This window comes from Triplophysa dalaica, chromosome 5 (assembly GCF_015846415.1).
Source record: "Triplophysa dalaica isolate WHDGS20190420 chromosome 5, ASM1584641v1, whole genome shotgun sequence".
Classification (NCBI taxonomy): Eukaryota; Metazoa; Chordata; class Actinopteri; order Cypriniformes; family Nemacheilidae; genus Triplophysa; species Triplophysa dalaica.
The window spans coordinates 4,514,030-4,533,992 of record NC_079546.1 but is presented as its reverse complement, the minus strand read 5'-3'; the positions used below and the strand labels follow the sequence as shown (position 1 = coordinate 4,533,992).

At 38.0% G+C, this 19,963-nt stretch overlaps 1 protein-coding gene across 1 annotated transcript in view; it reads right to left on the bottom strand.

The window, feature by feature from the left end:
- The window catches only part of cped1 (cadherin-like and PC-esterase domain containing 1), a 37,821-nt gene extending 18,417 nt beyond the window's left edge, over window positions 1-19,404 (bottom strand). Inside the window, 15 exon segments of the mRNA XM_056747596.1 lie at window positions 1,547-1,715; window positions 3,241-3,427; window positions 3,593-3,666; window positions 4,358-4,503; window positions 4,932-5,036; window positions 5,217-5,366; window positions 5,671-5,743; window positions 6,235-6,340; window positions 6,343-6,364; window positions 7,739-7,895; window positions 8,175-8,259; window positions 9,628-9,709; window positions 10,303-10,397; window positions 13,198-13,360; window positions 18,790-19,404. Of these exon segments, the coding sequence (XP_056603574.1) occupies window positions 1,547-1,715; window positions 3,241-3,427; window positions 3,593-3,666; window positions 4,358-4,503; window positions 4,932-5,036; window positions 5,217-5,366; window positions 5,671-5,743; window positions 6,235-6,340; window positions 6,343-6,364; window positions 7,739-7,895; window positions 8,175-8,259; window positions 9,628-9,709; window positions 10,303-10,397; window positions 13,198-13,360; window positions 18,790-19,074 (1,899 nt within the window). The 5' untranslated portion in view covers window positions 19,075-19,404.
- Between the last annotated feature and the right edge of the window lie 559 nt (window positions 19,405-19,963).

Below are 19,963 nucleotides of genomic sequence, written 5' to 3'. Positions count from 1 at the left end.
CTAACGCTTTCCACAGCAGACTATGGAAGACCAGCGAGATGCTCAGAGTGTCATATTCGAACGGGCCAGAATGAATGTTTCTGTGTTTAAGGCATTCCCCATCAAACATGAAACGACTAAAATTCTCTAAAAGTTCTCTTAAAGTTATCAAAAACATTCTTGCTGTCATGTTAAAAAATTGCTAAACAACAAAAGTTGTTTTTACATTGTTTGTGTAACTTTATTAAAACATTAAATAACAATTTTTTTTATAACTTAAAGGTCCCAGGTGTAATTATTTGATGGATCTATTGACAGAAATGCAGATCTCCAGACATTATACCGAGAAATGTGTCTCGGATGATCTTGCTAGATGAAGTTCAGAATAGCATATTGAAGGAAGTTAAAATGAAATGAGTTTACAGTCCACAGACCAAAGTTTGATTTGTTTTCGACGGCAAACGTGATAAAATGCTCGATTTCAAGCCTGCCTTTCCTCTCCAGACCCTTCAGGGACCGAAGAAGATTAATGAAGGAACGTCATAGGAAAGATCTTTAGCAATCCTCAGATACGTTGCAGATTGAAGAGCAGCTTTTCAGAGATTTTCAATGTTCAACGATTCCTTGAATCCATCAAAAAAAGCTAGATCAAATCACTTGCTGGGTTTGGAAATCCCGAATTCCTTATCATCATGAAAAACACTTCGTTCTCACATTTAACCTTCTCATGCTTGATAGACAACAACGAAAAGTAGTGCTTCACATCATCTGAGCTCCAGACGTTTTTTTTCCTGCTTCTGTCTTCATCTCATGCAAGAGAATCACAGTTCCTAACTCTCTTTCTCGTTCTATCTTGTCATTCTATGCTAAATCACTTTGATCTAGTAAGCATCGGTTCCCCTAATCCACAATATGAACCACCATGAATACTGCACAAACACATGCACACACAATATGAGTCGCTGTCAGGTTCCACGAGTCTATGATCAGTGCTATCAGCTTCCACTGAAACCTGAACATCCACGAGGAAGAAAGTGACGATGTGTGTGAGTAAGACAGAGAGCACAGACTGAAAACTAAACTTTCTTGTATGATTAAAGCAGCTCTCTGATGTTTTTATCCTTGAATAGTGTGCAGTGTGTGTACAACTACTTACCTATACAGTAACCGTAGCAGCAGGTTCACAATATGCCTTTATTGTCCGTATATAAAATTGTATGCATATGTGTAAAGGCATTAGTTTACTACAAATTATTTCCTTAAATGATGGTTATTATAAATGATAAAACCCCAATGTGTAAAATCATCTGGATTCATACTTGCTTAACATTTTGCATCAAGACTGTATGGAAGCATATAGAAAAGTTTTGATGGTCGTATGAGCCGTTCGGAAAATCTTGGACATTTTTTGAGTCAATTTACAAGATCAAAGGGTCCGAAATTAATCTTCACAAGCATGCTGACAAATTCTTCTTAGAGATGTGTGCCTGGCTTTGAGCTCTAGGGAGGTGCATGTATGAGCGTGCACGTGTGCGGTTGTGTGTGTATGAAGATTTGTCCCGAGTACCTGCACAAAGCTGCACATCACATACTCATCAAACATTGGCAGGCTGGGCCTGCTTTCACGGTATATATGCAGAGTGTATATCGTCATGACGACGGGCTCGGCTGCTGATTCGTCCGTCACCAGAATGTTGATTCTGCTGTTGCCCAGGCCGACCGGGTAGTTTGCCATCCTGAAGGAAACAGAGGAGAATTCTTAGGATCTCGGCGTACCCGGTTGCATGCGTTAAAAATTTATAAAAACAAGTTTGCTTATTTCGCGATTCATTCAGTGAAATTAAACAAGAGAGTTTTATCCAAAAAACCCAAAATATTATTTTATATTCTTTTTGTTATATAAAAATCAGATCTGACAAACGATTAATCACTATTAATTGCATCCAGAATAAAAGTTTGCTTCTACCTAATATATGTCTGTGAACTGTGCATATTAATGTTGTATTTATAAACACATACACATTCTTGCATATAATTAAGGAAAATATTAAAATTAATAAATGTTTATATAATTTCAATTATTGGTTAACATAAATAAATGCATTTAAATATTTCTTACATATATACAGTATACGTGTATGTTTTTGTGTTTATAAATAAAAAATTAATATGCACAGTACACAAAAATCTATTATGTAAACACAAACTTTTAATCTGGATGCGATTAATCACGGATCAACTAAATATAATCAAAATATTTTTTGTTATTTTATAAATCTAAACAGTGTAATATAATTCGGAAATCAGCAAAAAAACTGTATTCTTTTATAATTATAATATGCAGTTTTTATAAATTCATATTAATAACAGGCTGTTCTTATTACTGGGACATTTCTAATAAAAAACAAAAATGTGATTCAAATTGGTGTAAAATAAATATTTACACGTTCGCTTATGTTCAAATAAAGTTAGGAACAAACTATTATTTGACAGCCACCCATTTCACACCTTACATTTATTACCAAATAAGAAATAATGTGTGATATAATCATGTGTCCATCATCTTAAAATTTACGTGAACTGTTTTTCTCTGTGAGTATTAGAGATTACAGGCTGTAGAGTCTAATAGACTGTAATCCGGGATTGTGTGTGTTGAGAATGTGTGTGTGACCTGCCAGGCATGGGAAAGCAAATTCAGAAATTAATCTGATAAATCAATCAAGCATTGAGCTGAGTCTGAGCGGACACATAAGAAGCCAGATCTGATTACCCCTGAAAAAAGCTGCGACGGTACTACCGTACGGCAGGCTCTTTGTTTATTGTTTCCCAGATAAACCTGCTGTGTTTAACAACACCGTGCAGGCTGTACGCCCGAGCAAAAATAAGCTTTTCTCTGCAAGTCCTCGACAGTTTCTCCTATTTTATAAACACTAAACACTTTTTTCCTAAATCCTATTATTTAATTTTGAAAGAAATTAGCGATTTTTTATTATAATTTTGTCAAATTAACTTTGTATTGCAGCACTTATGTAATATTACATAACTTGTGTCACTGTATGTAAATCTTAATATAAATTCATACCATACATTAATCTGCTCGCTGGATTGTAAACATGTAATTGGTTTACTTCCAACGTTCCATCTCAAGCAGAATGTTATGAATTGCGGTTATTTAAGAAAAAAACATTTTATCATGCAAACCATTTATTACAATAGACTGGCTGTTAGGTGTGTGGCTACACCTCGGTGTGTGATGTTTACCTGGGTCCTCGATGTTCATCCAAGTGAATGTGGCAGTGTGGGCTGGCCGGTTCTGGCCTGGTCCAAATGGTGATCACATCAAAAGGAACCTCGGCTCGGTATTCTTTTACCCACGCATTAAACGCTGGCATAAGTGCCATCGGAGGGTCTGTGTACAGCTGCCTCAAGTGAGGATCAACACATCTCCCTAAAGAACAGGAGCACATTAAATATCATCGATTTTTTATTGCATGACATATTTTATGTGCATTTGTAATTCTTAAAACATTTCTTAACGGATATAGTCAGGTAAATATGCTACTGCAAGTAAGAATAAATAATTATGGGATGTCTACTCGAGACAACAGATTACCTTTTTGTGATCTGTCTTCTGATTGGTCTGGATGTGTCTCACCATGCCCCCGGTTTTTTAGGTCATCGAAGCTGCTTAAAATATGAAAAACAGTTGCTTCATATAATGATTTTAATAATGCAGGTGCTTGGAAAACGAAACATTAGCCCAGTGTTTTTATTTAAAGCAAAGTATTTAAAGTCAAGAATTTCAACGTTATTTTAACCAATTCATAAAATGCACTAAACCATTATATTATTGTCAACATGTGCCAGTATTAACCACCAGACAACTCCATCTATTCAACATAAAAATTTCACACAATGTCGCCGCTGTCCTGTAAAATCAGTCAGACGGGAGTGTCAATTTGCAACCACCAACCAGAAGAGCAATTGTTCGGAATAAAAAGGCTTTGCATCTTCTGATCTACTTTTCTGGACCATGATAGAAAGCGAGAGCGAATTTTGACAAAACAAAATAAAAGTGATAAATAAAAGAAAGACTTCAGGAGGCTTGGGAAAAATTGTAAGAGAAAGACTGTAAAACGAATGTTTTTACTGGACTGGAAATGACCCAGAGCCTCCAAGAATCCAGTCAATGCAGGACTGAAGAAGACTTTTTCGAAACTATTTGTAATAAGATGATCTCCAGACCCATGCAAAAGTTTTGCATGCCTGCAGCACAATTCATCCCGTTACTTGAATAAAGCTCAAGACGCTGATCTGGGGAAACTGCAAATCTGTTTGCATGAATTTGTACGTGTGTGCATGTGTTTGCATTTTTTACCGTCCGGTCTGATTTCTTCTCGTGTAATAAAGGCTGAGCTCCTGGAGAAGGGCCATGAGAGCTGGTCTCCATCCATCATCCTGGACACTGAGGGACCTCTGGATTAGATCATGATGGAGATCATCAGAAGGAGATATAGGGTACAGCTGCCAACACACACACCATGAACACATTTTTATTAGAAAAAAAAATCCAAAGACACAGTTCTTAATATTTGATGAAAAAGAATTCATAAAGTATTATTTCAATAATCATTAATTGTTATTTTTATTTTCAATCTAAAAAACGATAACGGTAAGGTTATAGTGGTTGAATTTATTGCATCCATTTTTTAGACTACTGCTTTCATATGTATCGCACACTAGAATCAACAAACACATAAGCATTTCCTTCCAAAACAACAAATAATTGCACAACTCTGTTTTCAAATAAGGGCAATTCTTCCCCTAAAATAAAATCTTAAAAACATTTTATTCAAAGAACCTTCATCATCAGCAATTTTATGAGCATCAAACAGACATCATGTGTTTATAATGTGAAGAAAAAGGGTTTGTGCAATAAGTTGTGTGTTTACCAGTTGAAAAGGCCCTGATGTCTTGAGGTGTTGGTTAAACTGCTGCAGTAAATAAAGTTCATCTTGAGGCAGACACAGACTGTTCGGCCAATCACAGCCACCGTACTGAAAAGGTACAATAATTATAGTGTTTGTAAAATTCCCCATATGACACAAAGCAAAATAGTTAATTTACTTTATTGATTTCAGATAAATAAACACACAATTTTAAATACATTTATAATAAAATTAAGTATGATCACATTAAAACTAGCAGTGATGTTTAACCTTTAGTTGGTTCTGTACCTGTGTACTGAGCGAAGGACCGGCCCCCATAGCCTCACTGTTGCATGCTGGGAAAAGCAGTTTCAATACATCCTCCAGCATGTATTCTTTGGTGATCTGTCCATCAAAGTGGGGGTCTCTCATTCCGTCAAAATGGAGATCTGTTCGAAGCTGTGACAAAAAGATAAGATGCTTCAAAAATCATGAACAAACAAGAGCATGAGTGTGTATAGATATGCTGCCATCTAGTGGCCAAGTTTTAACAAGGTTTGAAATCATATTTATTCTGACACTGACCAATGGATGACTTAATGTCTTTTTGTCTCATTTATAAGTAAACTTCACCACACAGAAACGCTGTGTGGAGGAGATAAATGATCTGCTTATCTCACATAACATTGAATCTTTAAAGAGACAGTGCCCTTTCTTTCTTTATATAGATGGATTTTAGCTGAACACTGGAAATCGTATTTACCTGTACCACAACCGGATGGAGAGAGTCATTATAGTGCAACGTGAAGGTCAGTAACTGAAAACAGAGCTGACACCTGTGGTAAGCACAAACACAGTTATACACAACCACAACTGATGCATCATATACAAAGTGTGCTACAAAAAGCTCATAAACAAATGTGTGACCTACATTATGGTGAGTAAAAGTTGGAAAAACATAAAACAATGTAACAAATTCTTAAAAAATAAAAACCAATATGAAATTCTGTAAAACAATGCCCAAGTCCCAAGAGTACAAATATACACGCTTAAAACAAAATCTTCCTTTTGGGAAATCGGAAAAGTCTCATTTGCATGAATTATAAACAAAGCAAATAATGCTTACAGTATATTTTCTGTGTAGCTTTATCTTGGCTCCCCAACACTACACATTTGGGATGTCTCTCTAAATGCAAATGCAACTCTTCAGATAATGATAAGCAACTCCTTGACTTAAATGAATTGTCTAATAAGGTACAAATGCAAATGTGTTTGGATGCCTCCAGACATTAATCTATAATAATGAGCATAAGAGAGATAAACAGACCGGGGTGAGGCTGTGCTCTCCTGTGTAGTTAATAAAGCCGCTTTCAGGATTTGACTGACGACATGTTTCATGTGCACACTAGCCTGACTGGAGAGAACAGACCCAGCCTCTCTCTAAAAAACACCTGCAGCTGAGAGAAAGAGAGAAAAAAACGTGTAAATCAGTCCAAATACATATACATACTTAAATATACAATAAAATTGTCCAGTTTTTCTGTCACTGGTTTATGTGATCATGTTAGAGAAACCATTCCAATGCACTGTGAACAAGAGTGATATGACATCATAGGAAGTTAAACTCAACTGAGGTGTAGTGACACTATTGTGCCAGTAGAGGCCACTATAGTGACAGTTTTCTTTAGATATGAGAGAGACGCCTTTATTGTCAAAGCTAACAACACTACAACAAATATTTGTACACAGCAACATTACACAAACACACACACTTATCTAGACGTGAACATACCATAGATATGTCCAGACCATAGACGCATATCAAACCCTAACACAACCTAACGCAAACTAAAATAAACGTTTATTAATCATGTTTATCAATCACAATTTTCCCAAAGGAAGATATTTAGATAATGTCATGGGGACAAAACTGTCCCCAACGTATAGCTTTGTAAACATAAACAGACACATACTGTTTGTATACAATCATTGAAAGCTCTATTGCTTACACACACACATGCATTACACACCACAGACCAGTAATGAACGACCACTTTCATGAAGACTTTAGTCATCTGCTTGTTTGTCAGGCTGTTATATCAACCCCTGAAACTCATTATCTTCTGGGTTTTATTAGATCCGAATGTGCCTTCCAGCTGTTTATAAGACTCCGCAGCCTCCTAATAAATCTGGCATCACACACGAACACAGTTTAATTGCAATGAGAGTAGCGTTTCACGGCTGTAAAGCCCTTACAAATATCACATGGGGAATAAATACTTAACCGAGCCCTCATCATCTGTAAACAGGAGCGTAGAGATCTAAACCGAAATGTAACAGTGTGATCTGATTTGAAAATGTAGACGCTTGTCAAAACAGCTAAAAGGTATCTAGTAAAGATTTCTAAATTGATTTGAGTATTAAGATCGTATTGTTTTGTGAGAATGTTGAGTGTTACACAAGTTCTCATCTTCCAAAAACGACATTGCATAAAAGTGTCTGGCAAGTGCATAAATGTAAAGCATTAATGTGGAGATTTTAGTGACATCTAGCGGTGAAATTGCGAATTGCAACCAACGGCTCACTCCGTTGTAGATAGAAAAAGCTCATTCTAAGGTAATAAAAACATAAGGCTTCATTACAAAAGGTATGTATACACCTCTGAAGACATAGTTATGTATGTTATATTGCAGTACTGTCAATAGATCCTCGAATAAACGACACAATGGACATTTAAGGTATATATTTTGTCATTTTACATGTAAGCACGTTTTTAATGTGTTCTATGAAAATCAAACCCATGGTCTTTGATCTTCAAGATGTTTTCTTACATCAGTGGCATAACTATTTTTGGCCAGGTGGGTCTTGACCAGGGCTGTGCGGTGGATGAGCGCTATCAACGGTGTTGCAGAGGTAACCAGGACATATATGCTCACAGTGGTGTTGAAATTGTGATTGTGTGAATGTGCGCCTTCAATTGGCTTTGTCCTGTGAGACACAAAAACAACAACATTATATATATACACAACATTTTAGGACCATATATGGCATCAGCCAATAATGGTGAACTCTTGTTTATGTATTTTTTCCATTTTCCTTGTAAAGGTATAATGTTGTGATACCAAAACAGATTTATAATTTGTCCATAATTGTCCATTTCTTGGTTATCGGCTCAGTCAATACAAGGCAGAACATCCATTTTCGAAAAAAAAACTATTTTCCTAACCAAGAGAAATTTGCCTTTATACATAATGTGACACAACTGACCGTTCATCTGTGACGGTGTGCGGAGTGCCGTCTTGGGATGGCGTGGATGGAGAGCAGGCAGATGGGACGATGGGTAATATCACTCCTGAAATGAAAAGCAGAAGAGAGGAGAGAGTCAGAGTTCAGACACAAGTATTTTCTCTGTGAGGAAGACACATAGCACATGCTCCAGCCATCTGGACCTGCAAACCAGAGCTCCTTCAATACTTTACGTGACGACTTCCAGACACCGTCTGTGTTTCATAATGCCTACTTAGCACTTTAACACATATGCAGGATCTGTTACTGAGATAAACAGACAATATAGCGGAATTTACAAGTATGAGTGTGAAAATACTGCTTTCTGTAGATAACATTCAAGTTAACCCACACACCAAACCACTGAGTCTTGGAAAAGCAAAGGCCCTGTTTCAATCCCCAAAACCTAACAAACATAGGATGTAAAAACATCAGCATCTCTGTTATCTTGGCTTGCTGTGGGATATGTCGAGTTTACATTCAGCGTGGTCACTGACCCATCCGTGGCATGTGTGTTTATGCACCGCATGTCGGCCTTCAGATAGGATTATAAAAAGGACACAAACTTTCAATTGCCTGTGTTTCTGTGGGCGCCGGTCCAACAGGAAAGACAATATTGTTTCAGAGCCCAAAACAAAGGCTTCATTGCAGAAGCTGGGCGTTCTTGGGCGATTGGGGCAGGAGTTGACAATCGGTCATTATTTGACCATCACAAAACGTGGGCACAGTTCTGGATCTCTGAGGTCTTCCGGAGGCGATGACCATAATTGGCTCTAAGAAGCCAATTTAAATAAGCTGGATCAACTTCAAAGGGCTTTGCTTTGGAAATATGTCTTTCTCAAAGTTACAGACGACTTTGATATTACTTGCCGATATTAAAATAGCCGTGCCGGGTTATTAAATGCCATTGACGCTGTGCATTTAACGTTTGATATTTAGCAGATATTTACTTACAGTAAATCCCACCCCTGACACAGACCTTTCAGAAGTAATTACAGAAATAAATACACTTAACTCTGGAGATTTTGTTACATAGACAGTAGACAGGAGAAAAGTACTACTCCAACTGACTGTCTTTGTTGAATTAAATAGCGACCGCTCTTTATTTAAAAATGATTCAAAAAAAAGTTATCTCGGTTTACTGCTCAAAGAAACTTTCATTCAATATTGTAAAAAGAGGCAGAAAAGTCTTGTATGGTTTCGCAAGATCTAGAAGACGATATCTGAATAATACAAAGCTTTTTAAGCTTTTCAAAATGCCTAGTCACTGTATTTGTGTACAGTATACTGCTTTAGTTTTCAAGTGCGAGTAAATGATTACCACATTTTTGGGGGTAAACTGTTTCAAAACCTTCGGAAAACCCTGATGTTGTCCAAAATCCACATCTTTGGTCCTAAAGACATTCCTGGAACATTTCTACTTGGCAAGGCTCACCTGCTAACTTGCTGTCAGTCAAAAACCGGCAGACTCCGCCCATGTCCAGAAAGGCTCCAGAAAACGCTGGTATAATGTTAACCTGTGATGAGATTTGGCCCCGGAGGGATCAGAGGTCAAAGATAAAGGAGGACCACCAAAACACAATGTTTAAAAAACATTTAAAAGATGCCCTTTAATATTCCAACAAAATCCCCAGAAGCTGAACGAGAATGTCTTAAATACTGAGACGCTAAGTAGCAGTTGTTCTTGGATGATGTCCAGAACTAAATCTGGCCCAGGATACTCACAACAGCTGGGATATTTAAAGGCATATGAGCTAAAGCAAATCCTATCGTTTTATGAGCAACACTAAAGACAGGTTTCTCATGAATTATAAATATATACAAGGCCTGCATTGGATCTTGTGGGAGAGTTTTTGCATTTGGAGCGTGAGCTCACAGTTCAGGATGCTGGAATGTTGTGACAGTGTGTTCCTACTTAGACATGTTTTTATAAACATTCCCTTTGAATCTCTAACCAGCTCTTATTGCACATGCATTTCGAATAAGCTTTTGAATATTTTCTTTCCCAAAGATGTCTTTACAAAATATGATCTATTATTTTGTATAATAACGTGAAATCTTTAAATGCGTTGGGCATGTGTTAATTAAGCAAAGAAATGGCCGGTCTTACCCTCTGGTGGTACAGAGGATGAGCAAAGTTGATTTTTCGCAGGCAACTTTTTTCTGAGCCCTTTAGACACACCAAGACAGACCAGTCTCTTCCATCTGTATTCAAAGAGAGGAAATTTCAGAGATAAAACATGGCGTGATCAAAATAGATTAAGTGTGAACAGATGACTAGACAATCATTTTTATACAAAAATAAAAAAGAACTAGACAAAGGAAGATGTGTAAAGTCTAGCTTAAGATAAAGATTGCCAGAAACTAAAAAGGAGGACAAAAGTGGATTATGCAAACACTGGGGCAGCCAGGAAGAAACTGAGGCGCAGCCAATTTTCCTTTTGATAGAAAAGATTTCCTTCCACTACTTTGCATTTTTAAACCAAAAGCACATACATGGTTTCAATCAAGACATCAAAGAAACGCAGCCCCCACTTCACCTCTCTATGTAAATGTGAATGATTTATGAGTCTTGTTTTAATACCCAAAAACCAGGACCAGAGGTCCAGCAGCCCAATTAGTCACCTATAGTCACGCTACAATCTGTTCACTTGAAACAGGATACTTAAAGCCATGTGACAGCTCATATCCTATGTATGTTTACAAGTAGAAAACTGTCAGAGCCTTCAAAAGCTTCTTGCCATGGTTTACCAAGGGAAACACTCATTTAAATTGGAAAAAAAATGCTCTAGTGAGATTCAGAAACATTACAAAAAGACGACGGCCGCAAAGTCAGAAAGTGCACAAAAATCACGGTAAAAACAGAACCGTAGTTCTTGTTCTATTGTCATATTTATGCTTTAACTTGCTTGCCAAATTTTCAAACACAAATGTAAATGTTTCAGCATTACTTCAGTTTCTGCAGTTCTGATGCTCCTGTTATTCCTCGTTTCCTTTAGGTTGAGCACATGGCCTCTGTTTGTTTTGTTGGCCATGTGCTCTTTTTGGCCCGCCCTTCCTTCTTTTCTTCACCTGCTTATATCATTACCTGAATATTGCCTCTGCATACTCCGATATGGTTTTCCCAAACTGTCTAGATGTCCTGTTGCTTTGTAGACCTTTCACCTGTTTCCTGGTGATTTGTTAGTTTTTTTTCTGGACCAAGGGATGTTGGTCTAGGAACCTGATATACTTAAATCCTATGCGTGTATTTTCTTGCATCTATTTGTGTTTTAGAAATGCAAACCCTTGTTTATTGTGCCAATGAATTTGCTTTACATTTGACCGAGAAAGTGGAAAGGCACATCTGGTAGTTATTGTGGTACTCGGCACCGCTTCAGGAAATGGGCGGGTGTGCATTTGGCATGAAGTCCAAACGTTTATGCCTGGGTGCAGTCTCAGCCCAAACTACAGGAAGTAGTGTTTAATACCAAAAGGGGAATAATGGGATACCTGGCACCACATTCCAACAATACATCACAATGTTATTCGCACAATAAATTAATGCTTTCAACAGTTCATTCTTCTAATTTAATACACTGCACAATGGAAAAACCACCTCCAGTGATGCCAAAGTCAAGTCTGCAGGCATTACTGCTACATACCAAAGCAGCACTTTGTTAAATAAATGTCTCCATTACTGTCACCACATGTGAATCAACGATTAAACGCTACACACAAACACTACCAAAGCTGTTTATTGTCCCAGAAATGGAACATTGTTGGCAACATCACCGATGCCCCCAGCATTCTCGGCATTAAGATTAGAGACGGTTTTATTTGTAGTCCCTGTGCATTGTGTGTGCTTCTGGGGAGGAGCTTTTGCCCTGATGACCTCATATGGTTTTTGTTCTTTTTTGCAGGCCTGGTTGTCCATCTGAATGACAGACAGCTGTTGACAACCTGTCCTCGGTCGCAAACAAACACGTGCTACGATTCTCATGCAATGTGTCTATTCATCTTTTATTTTCATATTTAACATCTCATTGGCAACAGGATATTTTGGTATCAATATAAAGAGCAAATTAATGTTTACTGTATACGTGAAACACGCTAACCGGAGTAATGATCTTCCTATGTCCAGTCTTGACCCTGCGGGGATGTATTTAGAATCCCTGCTGAGACCGTGAAGCCAAACTAAGCTGGACATTAACATTAACAATGTAATGCAATCCTTCGAGATCATGAACCACATGCAAACGCAATATGTTCACATGATAGTATGCACACACACACACACACACACACAAAACACTTGCTATACAAGTCTTGTATATTGCATTCTACTTAACGCAAGTATTTATCTGCAGTATGATACAATATACCAGTTTTTTATATGCTACACATTGTCACAGCTCACTATGCATTTCTAAATCATATCATCATACCAAATTATTTCTATTGTATAATATTGTAGTATGCCAATCTGAGCCCAAACAGAGCACAAAGCATGCATGTGTATGTGTGTGACTGACACTGAATTCCTGCATATTGCTTACTATTTTAATTAGTTTTATAAACTTTTATGTAGTACGCTTTAACAATTGCTTAAAATTGAAAAGGAGTATGCTATATGGTTGTCACATGACCTCAATATGCGTGTATAGATCATAAAAAAGTATTTTAGTGTGCTAATTTGAACATATCCAATCATCCTGAACCCATTTGAAGCACAAAGCATGCACAGAGAACTTGCGTAATGCTTTCCATATAAAGAATCTTTAAAAAATGTTATTAAAGTATGCTATAATATTTGTTTACTATTTAAAATAAGTAAGATATAATAGTTTACTCCTATCATATACAATGCAAGTGCGCATTGTATGAAAATTCTTTGTTCTGCAAATACCAGGATGAGCAATATTTTAACATTTATCTAAATGTGAAGTATGTAACGGGACACCATGTGCACAAAAACGCATCCCACAATGCAATGCACTTCTTTTAATTGACATTTTTCTCTCACCTCTTCTGTCCTGTCTGAGGGAAGCGCTGGTCTCTGCGTAACGGGTCTGGTCCACACGATACCCCTGCTGCTGGAGGACTCTCTGGTACAACTGGACCTCAGTGTCTGTTGGAGAGTTTTGGCCTGTAAGAATAATGGCTTTTCCCGCACAGCTGCGTTGCATCTAAGAAAGAGAGCGAGAGTTTGGTACATTTTCTTAAAAAAAACATACATAGCAATAGTGATGGTAGAGTGATCAACAATCTGGTTCATCATCATTCATAATGATACTCATAGCGATTCTCCAAGAAATAATTGAATCACGTGTGTCACATGTGTGGATCACAACACTATGTGCTCATTAGACAGACAGATGGGCAATCCTAAAGTTCCCATAACGCAGTGTACCGTGGTAATGACCTCTGTGGGCCATCAGGTAAAAGGGGTGAACTTTTCACAGAAGGATTAGACCCGAACAGCCTGGGCTTATTTTGAGTTTCAGGTCATGGCTACAGCACAGGAGAATTGTGGGGTAGATTTCAGTTTAGCCCTGAGGAAGGTTTGGCTAGATGTAGAGAGACAAAAAAAACCTCTTATTAAAAGCTTCTGAGCAACCACTCCCAAACATAGCACATGGTCAATCAATTCTGTGTTGCGTAACAGCATGAGAAGAACTCGGTGTTATTTGGGAAGAGTTTCAGCGTGAGGCGTTCGCCTGGAAAAGGGAAGGGAGGGTTTTCCTCTCCTTCAGCTTGGATGATTCTGTTTCCTTTTCCTGCGTCTGTGTTCATCTTTTCTGCTGTCCTATTGTTTTCTCTCTCTTCTCTTTTTGAAGTACTAATGTTTGCAAAACATCAAACCAAACCAAAACCAAAACAAAACAAAACAAAACAAAACAAAACAAAACAAAACAAAAAACAAAACACTAAACTGCCAGTAGTGCTACTCTTGATGTACAATATGCAGTCTCTAGTAGAACACACGGAGACCAAAAGAAGATTAGATTAACATAAAATGAATTTTCTTCGTCCTAGGGGTTCTGCTACTTACTTCTTGTAAATGCTTCCATCTGGGAGCTCAGCCACATTAATGAAAGGGTCCTAATGCCCTCTGATCATATTCGCCAATGAAACTTCATCTCTGCTTTACTGATTTGTGTCTCGTAACCCTCAGTTTTAAACTCGTGTATGATTCGTTCGTCACATTTTACTCTTTGGACATCTAAAAGTAGCTTATTTGCTTGACGTGCATTGTTATCATGCACGTCATCATATATTGTGATCATATATAGAACCTTATAGGCCGTGTTATAAAATACTCCGACATCATGGTACTGACAGATTTGAGATTTGTATTTACATTTTCTTTAGAAATCGAATGGTTTTTCATCTCACCTACAACTTTTTCGCCTTGGCTTTGTTTCCCTCTTATTTAACAACACAGAAAAAAAACGAGAAGCGATCCATACTACTCCTTCCATTCATACTTCACAACTTCCTCTGTACCCTGCACATCATCCAGTCTGTCCCTCTCGTCTCCGAGACCTCAGGCTACGAACGCTAATCTAAAACATTGAATTACTGGACTGCATCTGCAGCTCACGTCGCAAACATCATTACTTCATTAGAGCACAAGCAAAACAGCCCAGCGCTCAAAGCAAGTAATAACAGCCAATGAGAAAAGTCCCGTGAAAATAAAGGGAAATGAAATAGAAGTCGGAAGAAAGAGAGAACCATATAACTCAAAGAGCTGTGGGAACACATTGATGCATTAACTGTAATAAGGTCTGAAATGAAATCAGCTACACAAAACATTAAGTCTTCTCAAGCAGCCATCCTTTAATCCCCACCTCATATAAACAGGAGATGATAATCATACGTACAGGTACAGTATAAATGTTAATTTAGTCTTCTGGTACATCTTTGGAAATGTGGTTATATCACCGAGGTAATTGTAATGCACTCTTTTGTGGAGGTGTTTTTTCTTTTGCCGTCAATTTAGGAAATGGAGAGGTTGCTTTTAAACAGATGGGAGCAGGACATATTGAAAACTATGGTTATTGAATATACCAATATGTCAAACTATTAGTTTTTGTGATTGTGTCAGAGACTGTATGACCTTGTTTTGGTATGTGTGTAACTAAATACCAAAGAGTTAGGACTAAAAATACTACTACTATCTTTAAAGTCCAACCTCCCGACACACAGAGCCATGACCTTTATTTATGACATTAGAAAAAAAAGGCTGAGTTAGAAACAAACATCTTGTACTTTATACACATAATATGTATTAATGGGTTTTTGTGCGTGTGTGCGTGCACTACGTTATAAAAACAGATATAGCAACACCTGCACTCAGTCAAACAGCTTAATCCTCACATGCCCTTTGACCCAATAAATACACTTACTAACATATACACAGCTGACCAAGACATAATAAAGACCAGACCACCCCCGAGAGATACTATACAGAAAACCTAACCAGTTTAACAATAATGTCAGACGATATACCATGATATACCATGGTACTACATTATTTTACCACAAGGTAAACCGTATCTATGAAATAATATTTGTTACCGCAACCTGTGAAACATTATTGAGGAAGTTCATGTATGCCAAATACTTCTTTCCTCATCAGAACAAAATATTTCAAGGTCTCGGACAGAATGGACGACTAAAACATTTAGTCCCTGGTAAGTCCGGGGTAAAATATCAAGAGGTCAATGTGTGTGGTCTGAGTAACACTCGAAGAGTTCAGTGCCATTATCATCTCATAAACCCTGATCTGGTTCATTTCTCTCTAATCTGCATCTCAAGCATCAATGATCAGAACTACTACCAAAAAAACTTGAAATTCTTCAAACAAATTTTCTTCAGTGCAAAGAACACATCGGTCCTATAATCCAAAGACAATATTTCAGTAGTGCAACTCACATCTGTGTCAGTTTAACCGAACAAGTCCTTCACTTCAAGAGAACGCTTGAGATGTGGAGGGAGGGCCGACAAAATGTGACTTCTGTTAGTATTCAGCAAAGGCCTCGAACTCTCTACTCGTCCACGTCGAATGAATAGTTTGCTTGGCTAAAGATTTGGCGTTGGCTCAACATTTTATTCAAGCTTTCCCCCACAAACTTCTCCTTGTTTTTCCTTTTCTCGCCTTTTTCTTCCTCCCCCTCCTCAAATACCCCTCTCTCTCTCTCTCTCTCTCTGCCACTCAGGGTTCTGTTACCCCAGGCTCCGTATTAAGGGTTCAGAGGTTAATCATGGCTGTCCTAAAGCCCCCATATATAAAAATACTCTTTTCTGCCTCTCCTACACACATCTTTTGAAGCAAACCACATCAGACGCATAAACAAAACAGACCTCTGTGCTGCATCCAGACCCTCCACAACAACGCAATACATGGCGCATGAAAAAAGTGGGCACATGTATTTGCTCTCTCCACTCAGTACAAACAATAAACTGTCAGCATACTTGAAGTGCACTACAACGAACACAGGGAGCATTCAACCCTACAGTGATGGAGTTTAGCTTTGCTTGCAACCAAAGGCCTTTATATAGAACATAACCATGTGTTGCATATGCTAGACGGCAGGACACCGTATCTCCCGACCGCAGGGGTTCGACTTTAAATGTCTTTTTTTTATTGTAAAGTGTGGATATGGAATACATAAATTTGAATGTGTTTTTCTACACATTTTGTTTTTTACAAAAACTGAACAAAATGTTACCATAAGCCTTAAGGCAGACTCAATATCATTTCACTAACTAGCTAATAAAGTGTCACATTTATACACTGCATAGTGAGGTTAATGTTAGACCTCGGCATGGCGACATCAATACAGTTATTCATGTTACAAAGTGTAAGTGCGTGAACAAAGAGATAATCATCTGTGAGCGTGACAGTGGGAATGAAAGAAACTGTGAGACTCTGGATCAGAACCAGAGAGACTGAACGGACAGAGATTTGACTTTGTTCAAATGAATGAGCGTCTCCCATCGGTGTCCTGTGGCAACGAGACAGCATTGGTTTGAGGGAAAACAGTACGAGCAGTAAATGGCGCTTGTAAACATATATTATGTAAATCTACATTATGGCAATTTACAAAACAAAAATTATGATGATTCGGGTACCGCTTTTGCTGAGGGGTGGAAAAGGACATTTTAAGGTACAGAGGAATTTTCTGTCATTTATCCATCCTTCTGAACCTGTATGATTTTTGTTCCTATGAAACAAACTTGAGGTCGCCATTCACTAACATTTGCTGTGTTCCAGAAGAATGCAAATCATGAAGGTTTGCTTATATAAACTATAATATTTATGATTATGTTTTATAAGGCATAAGGATGGGACAGTATTGTCATAATAATAATAATACTTCTGATTATTATAATTTTTATGACAATACTGTCGCATCATTTCACTTAATCACGACAAAACTGTCACACACAGACACGTTTCTAAGAAAAAAGTTATTATAGTTTTTGTGTTTCAGTTTTATTAAAGTTTTAAATTAGCTCTTCTTTATATATTAGTATATTTTGTCATATTATTTATTTGTTACTTCCCAGATTTATTTTGTTTAATTTATTACGTTTTGCTTATTTCCAGGTAATAATTTTAGTGCCTCAGTTTATAATTCGGATTACATTTCAGTTTTTTTGCCGAGACAACATTTCTAATTTTAAACGTTTTTAAAATAATATTTTGGCAAATATTTTATTTGATTTCAGTTAACAGAAATGTTTTAATAGTTTTGTAAACTACCTTGCATACAAGTCAATTCCTAATATTCAGATTTTCTGTCTCACTCATGTAGAGCAGCTCCAGACAGTGTGCTGGACAGTCTGGTCCCAAAGCACTTGAGAGAGGTACTTAGGGTGCCTCCGAGTGATAACTCTATCCAAGCACACACACATACGCTCAAGAAGGGCTCACTAACAGCTGATTGAGGACAGCTGTCATGGTTCACAGTGTATACTTCCTGCTTTGAGTGAGTTAGCATGGGATTATCAGCATCTATGGCTTAAACCTCTCTCTCCTCACATTGCGCTCCTGCCTTATTCTTCTGCCTCACTGAACCTATATCTGTTCCTCAAAAGTCTCACTCACTTTCCAACCTTTGCACCGTTATTTTTTCTTCCTGCGCTCTCTCTCTCTCGCACCCATTTCCCACCCACCTCCCAGACAAAAGTCATAAATAAACCTATAGCCAGGCATCCAACATGACAGCCGTTCTTTATTCTTGGCATCTGTCCTCGAATCATGCTGTCCTGTACTGACGTAACACATCCTTGTAGATGTCAATCATGAAAAACTCCTTCAGTGGTCTCTCAAACCAATGATTGTCAGGTCTTCTCCAAAAATACCCCTAACAAAGACACCCATCATAAATAAACAAAACTTACTGGCTATTTTTAACCAGCGGTTTCATACTGATGGGGCGGAGGGGGGAGACTACATCCCAATCCAGCATTTCTGTATATAGTCTTTGAGATCCAAATGCATGATGTAAAATCATAGAAATTAGTACATTTAGAATTACATAAACTTCTACATTCATATTATGGTCAAAATAAAGTAGTTATTACGCATGGTTAAAAAACTTACAAAACCATCAGTCCGTGATGTCTCAAGAAGAGATGCGAGTCTCTCGGGGTTCCTCAGAAGCAGATTATGATCAGACATCAGTGATTTATTCCTCCGGACCTGTTGATCGGACTTGAACACGGTTCCGTTCCTATCCACAGTGACTGTGTGGTAGAAGACACCCACCGCTATCCCCAGGAGCAACAGGGGTCCCGTACAACATCTCCGACGCAGCGTCCAGATCCCACGGAAAAACATTCCCACTTCTGCAGAAATGTGTCTGGATAAAGTCAAAAGACATACCATTTGGAATGCGCATTCGGACCCCGCATCATCGCTCCGGATCACACCGCGCTCTTGCGCTCCGACGCGCGCCTCTGGAACCCAACGCGTTCTTTGAAAGCGCGCATATTTAACAAACAACGTAACACCATAGATGTAAAAATCTGCAGTGGTTTAAACACGATGCATCTTCTTGCCCAATCTACAGATCCCTTTAACAAATTCTATGTGCGTCAGAGCCGGATGTAATTTCTAATTACAGTTTCAAAGTATCCATAACCAAGACAAAAGTTTCTCCAAAGGCGTCTTTCTTCTCAAATAGGAGCCCCACGGTTTATTAAAAACAGTCCCGAGTAGCGGAATCTCATGACTTAGTAAATGAAACGCCTCCTTCACAGACACGCGCTGTCAGAAAGCGCCTGCCTCCCCGTGTCAAACGCTTTCAAGTTGTGGTAAACTCTCAAACCTTGACAGGACGCAATCTTGCGATTATTTTTAGTAGGGGTTATACTCACATGTATTGAGTAGACGACTTTTCCAAAGTGACATAAATAAAAGCGCATTTCACTTTTTGTCTAAAGGTTTCTAGGTCTGTGACACAAATACGCATCAAGTTAACCCAGTTTAAGACACCTTAAGGTCCATTAAAAAGCAAAACGCGCGTTTGCTGCCCTAAACGACACAGTTCAAAAACGGTAAAGTATACATGTGAATTAAAGCAGAGGAAGGAAGTTTGGGTAGATTTAACGGTAACTGTGCGCACCTGGTTTGCGTTAACAGTGGGTGAAAGTTCCCTACTACCAAAAAATCGGGCTCAGTTGTTTTCTTGTTTCCAGCACAAATATCTTTAAACATAATATATTTACTTCATTAACTTAACAAAATTCTGTAAGATTTCTCTGAAAACTAAAAA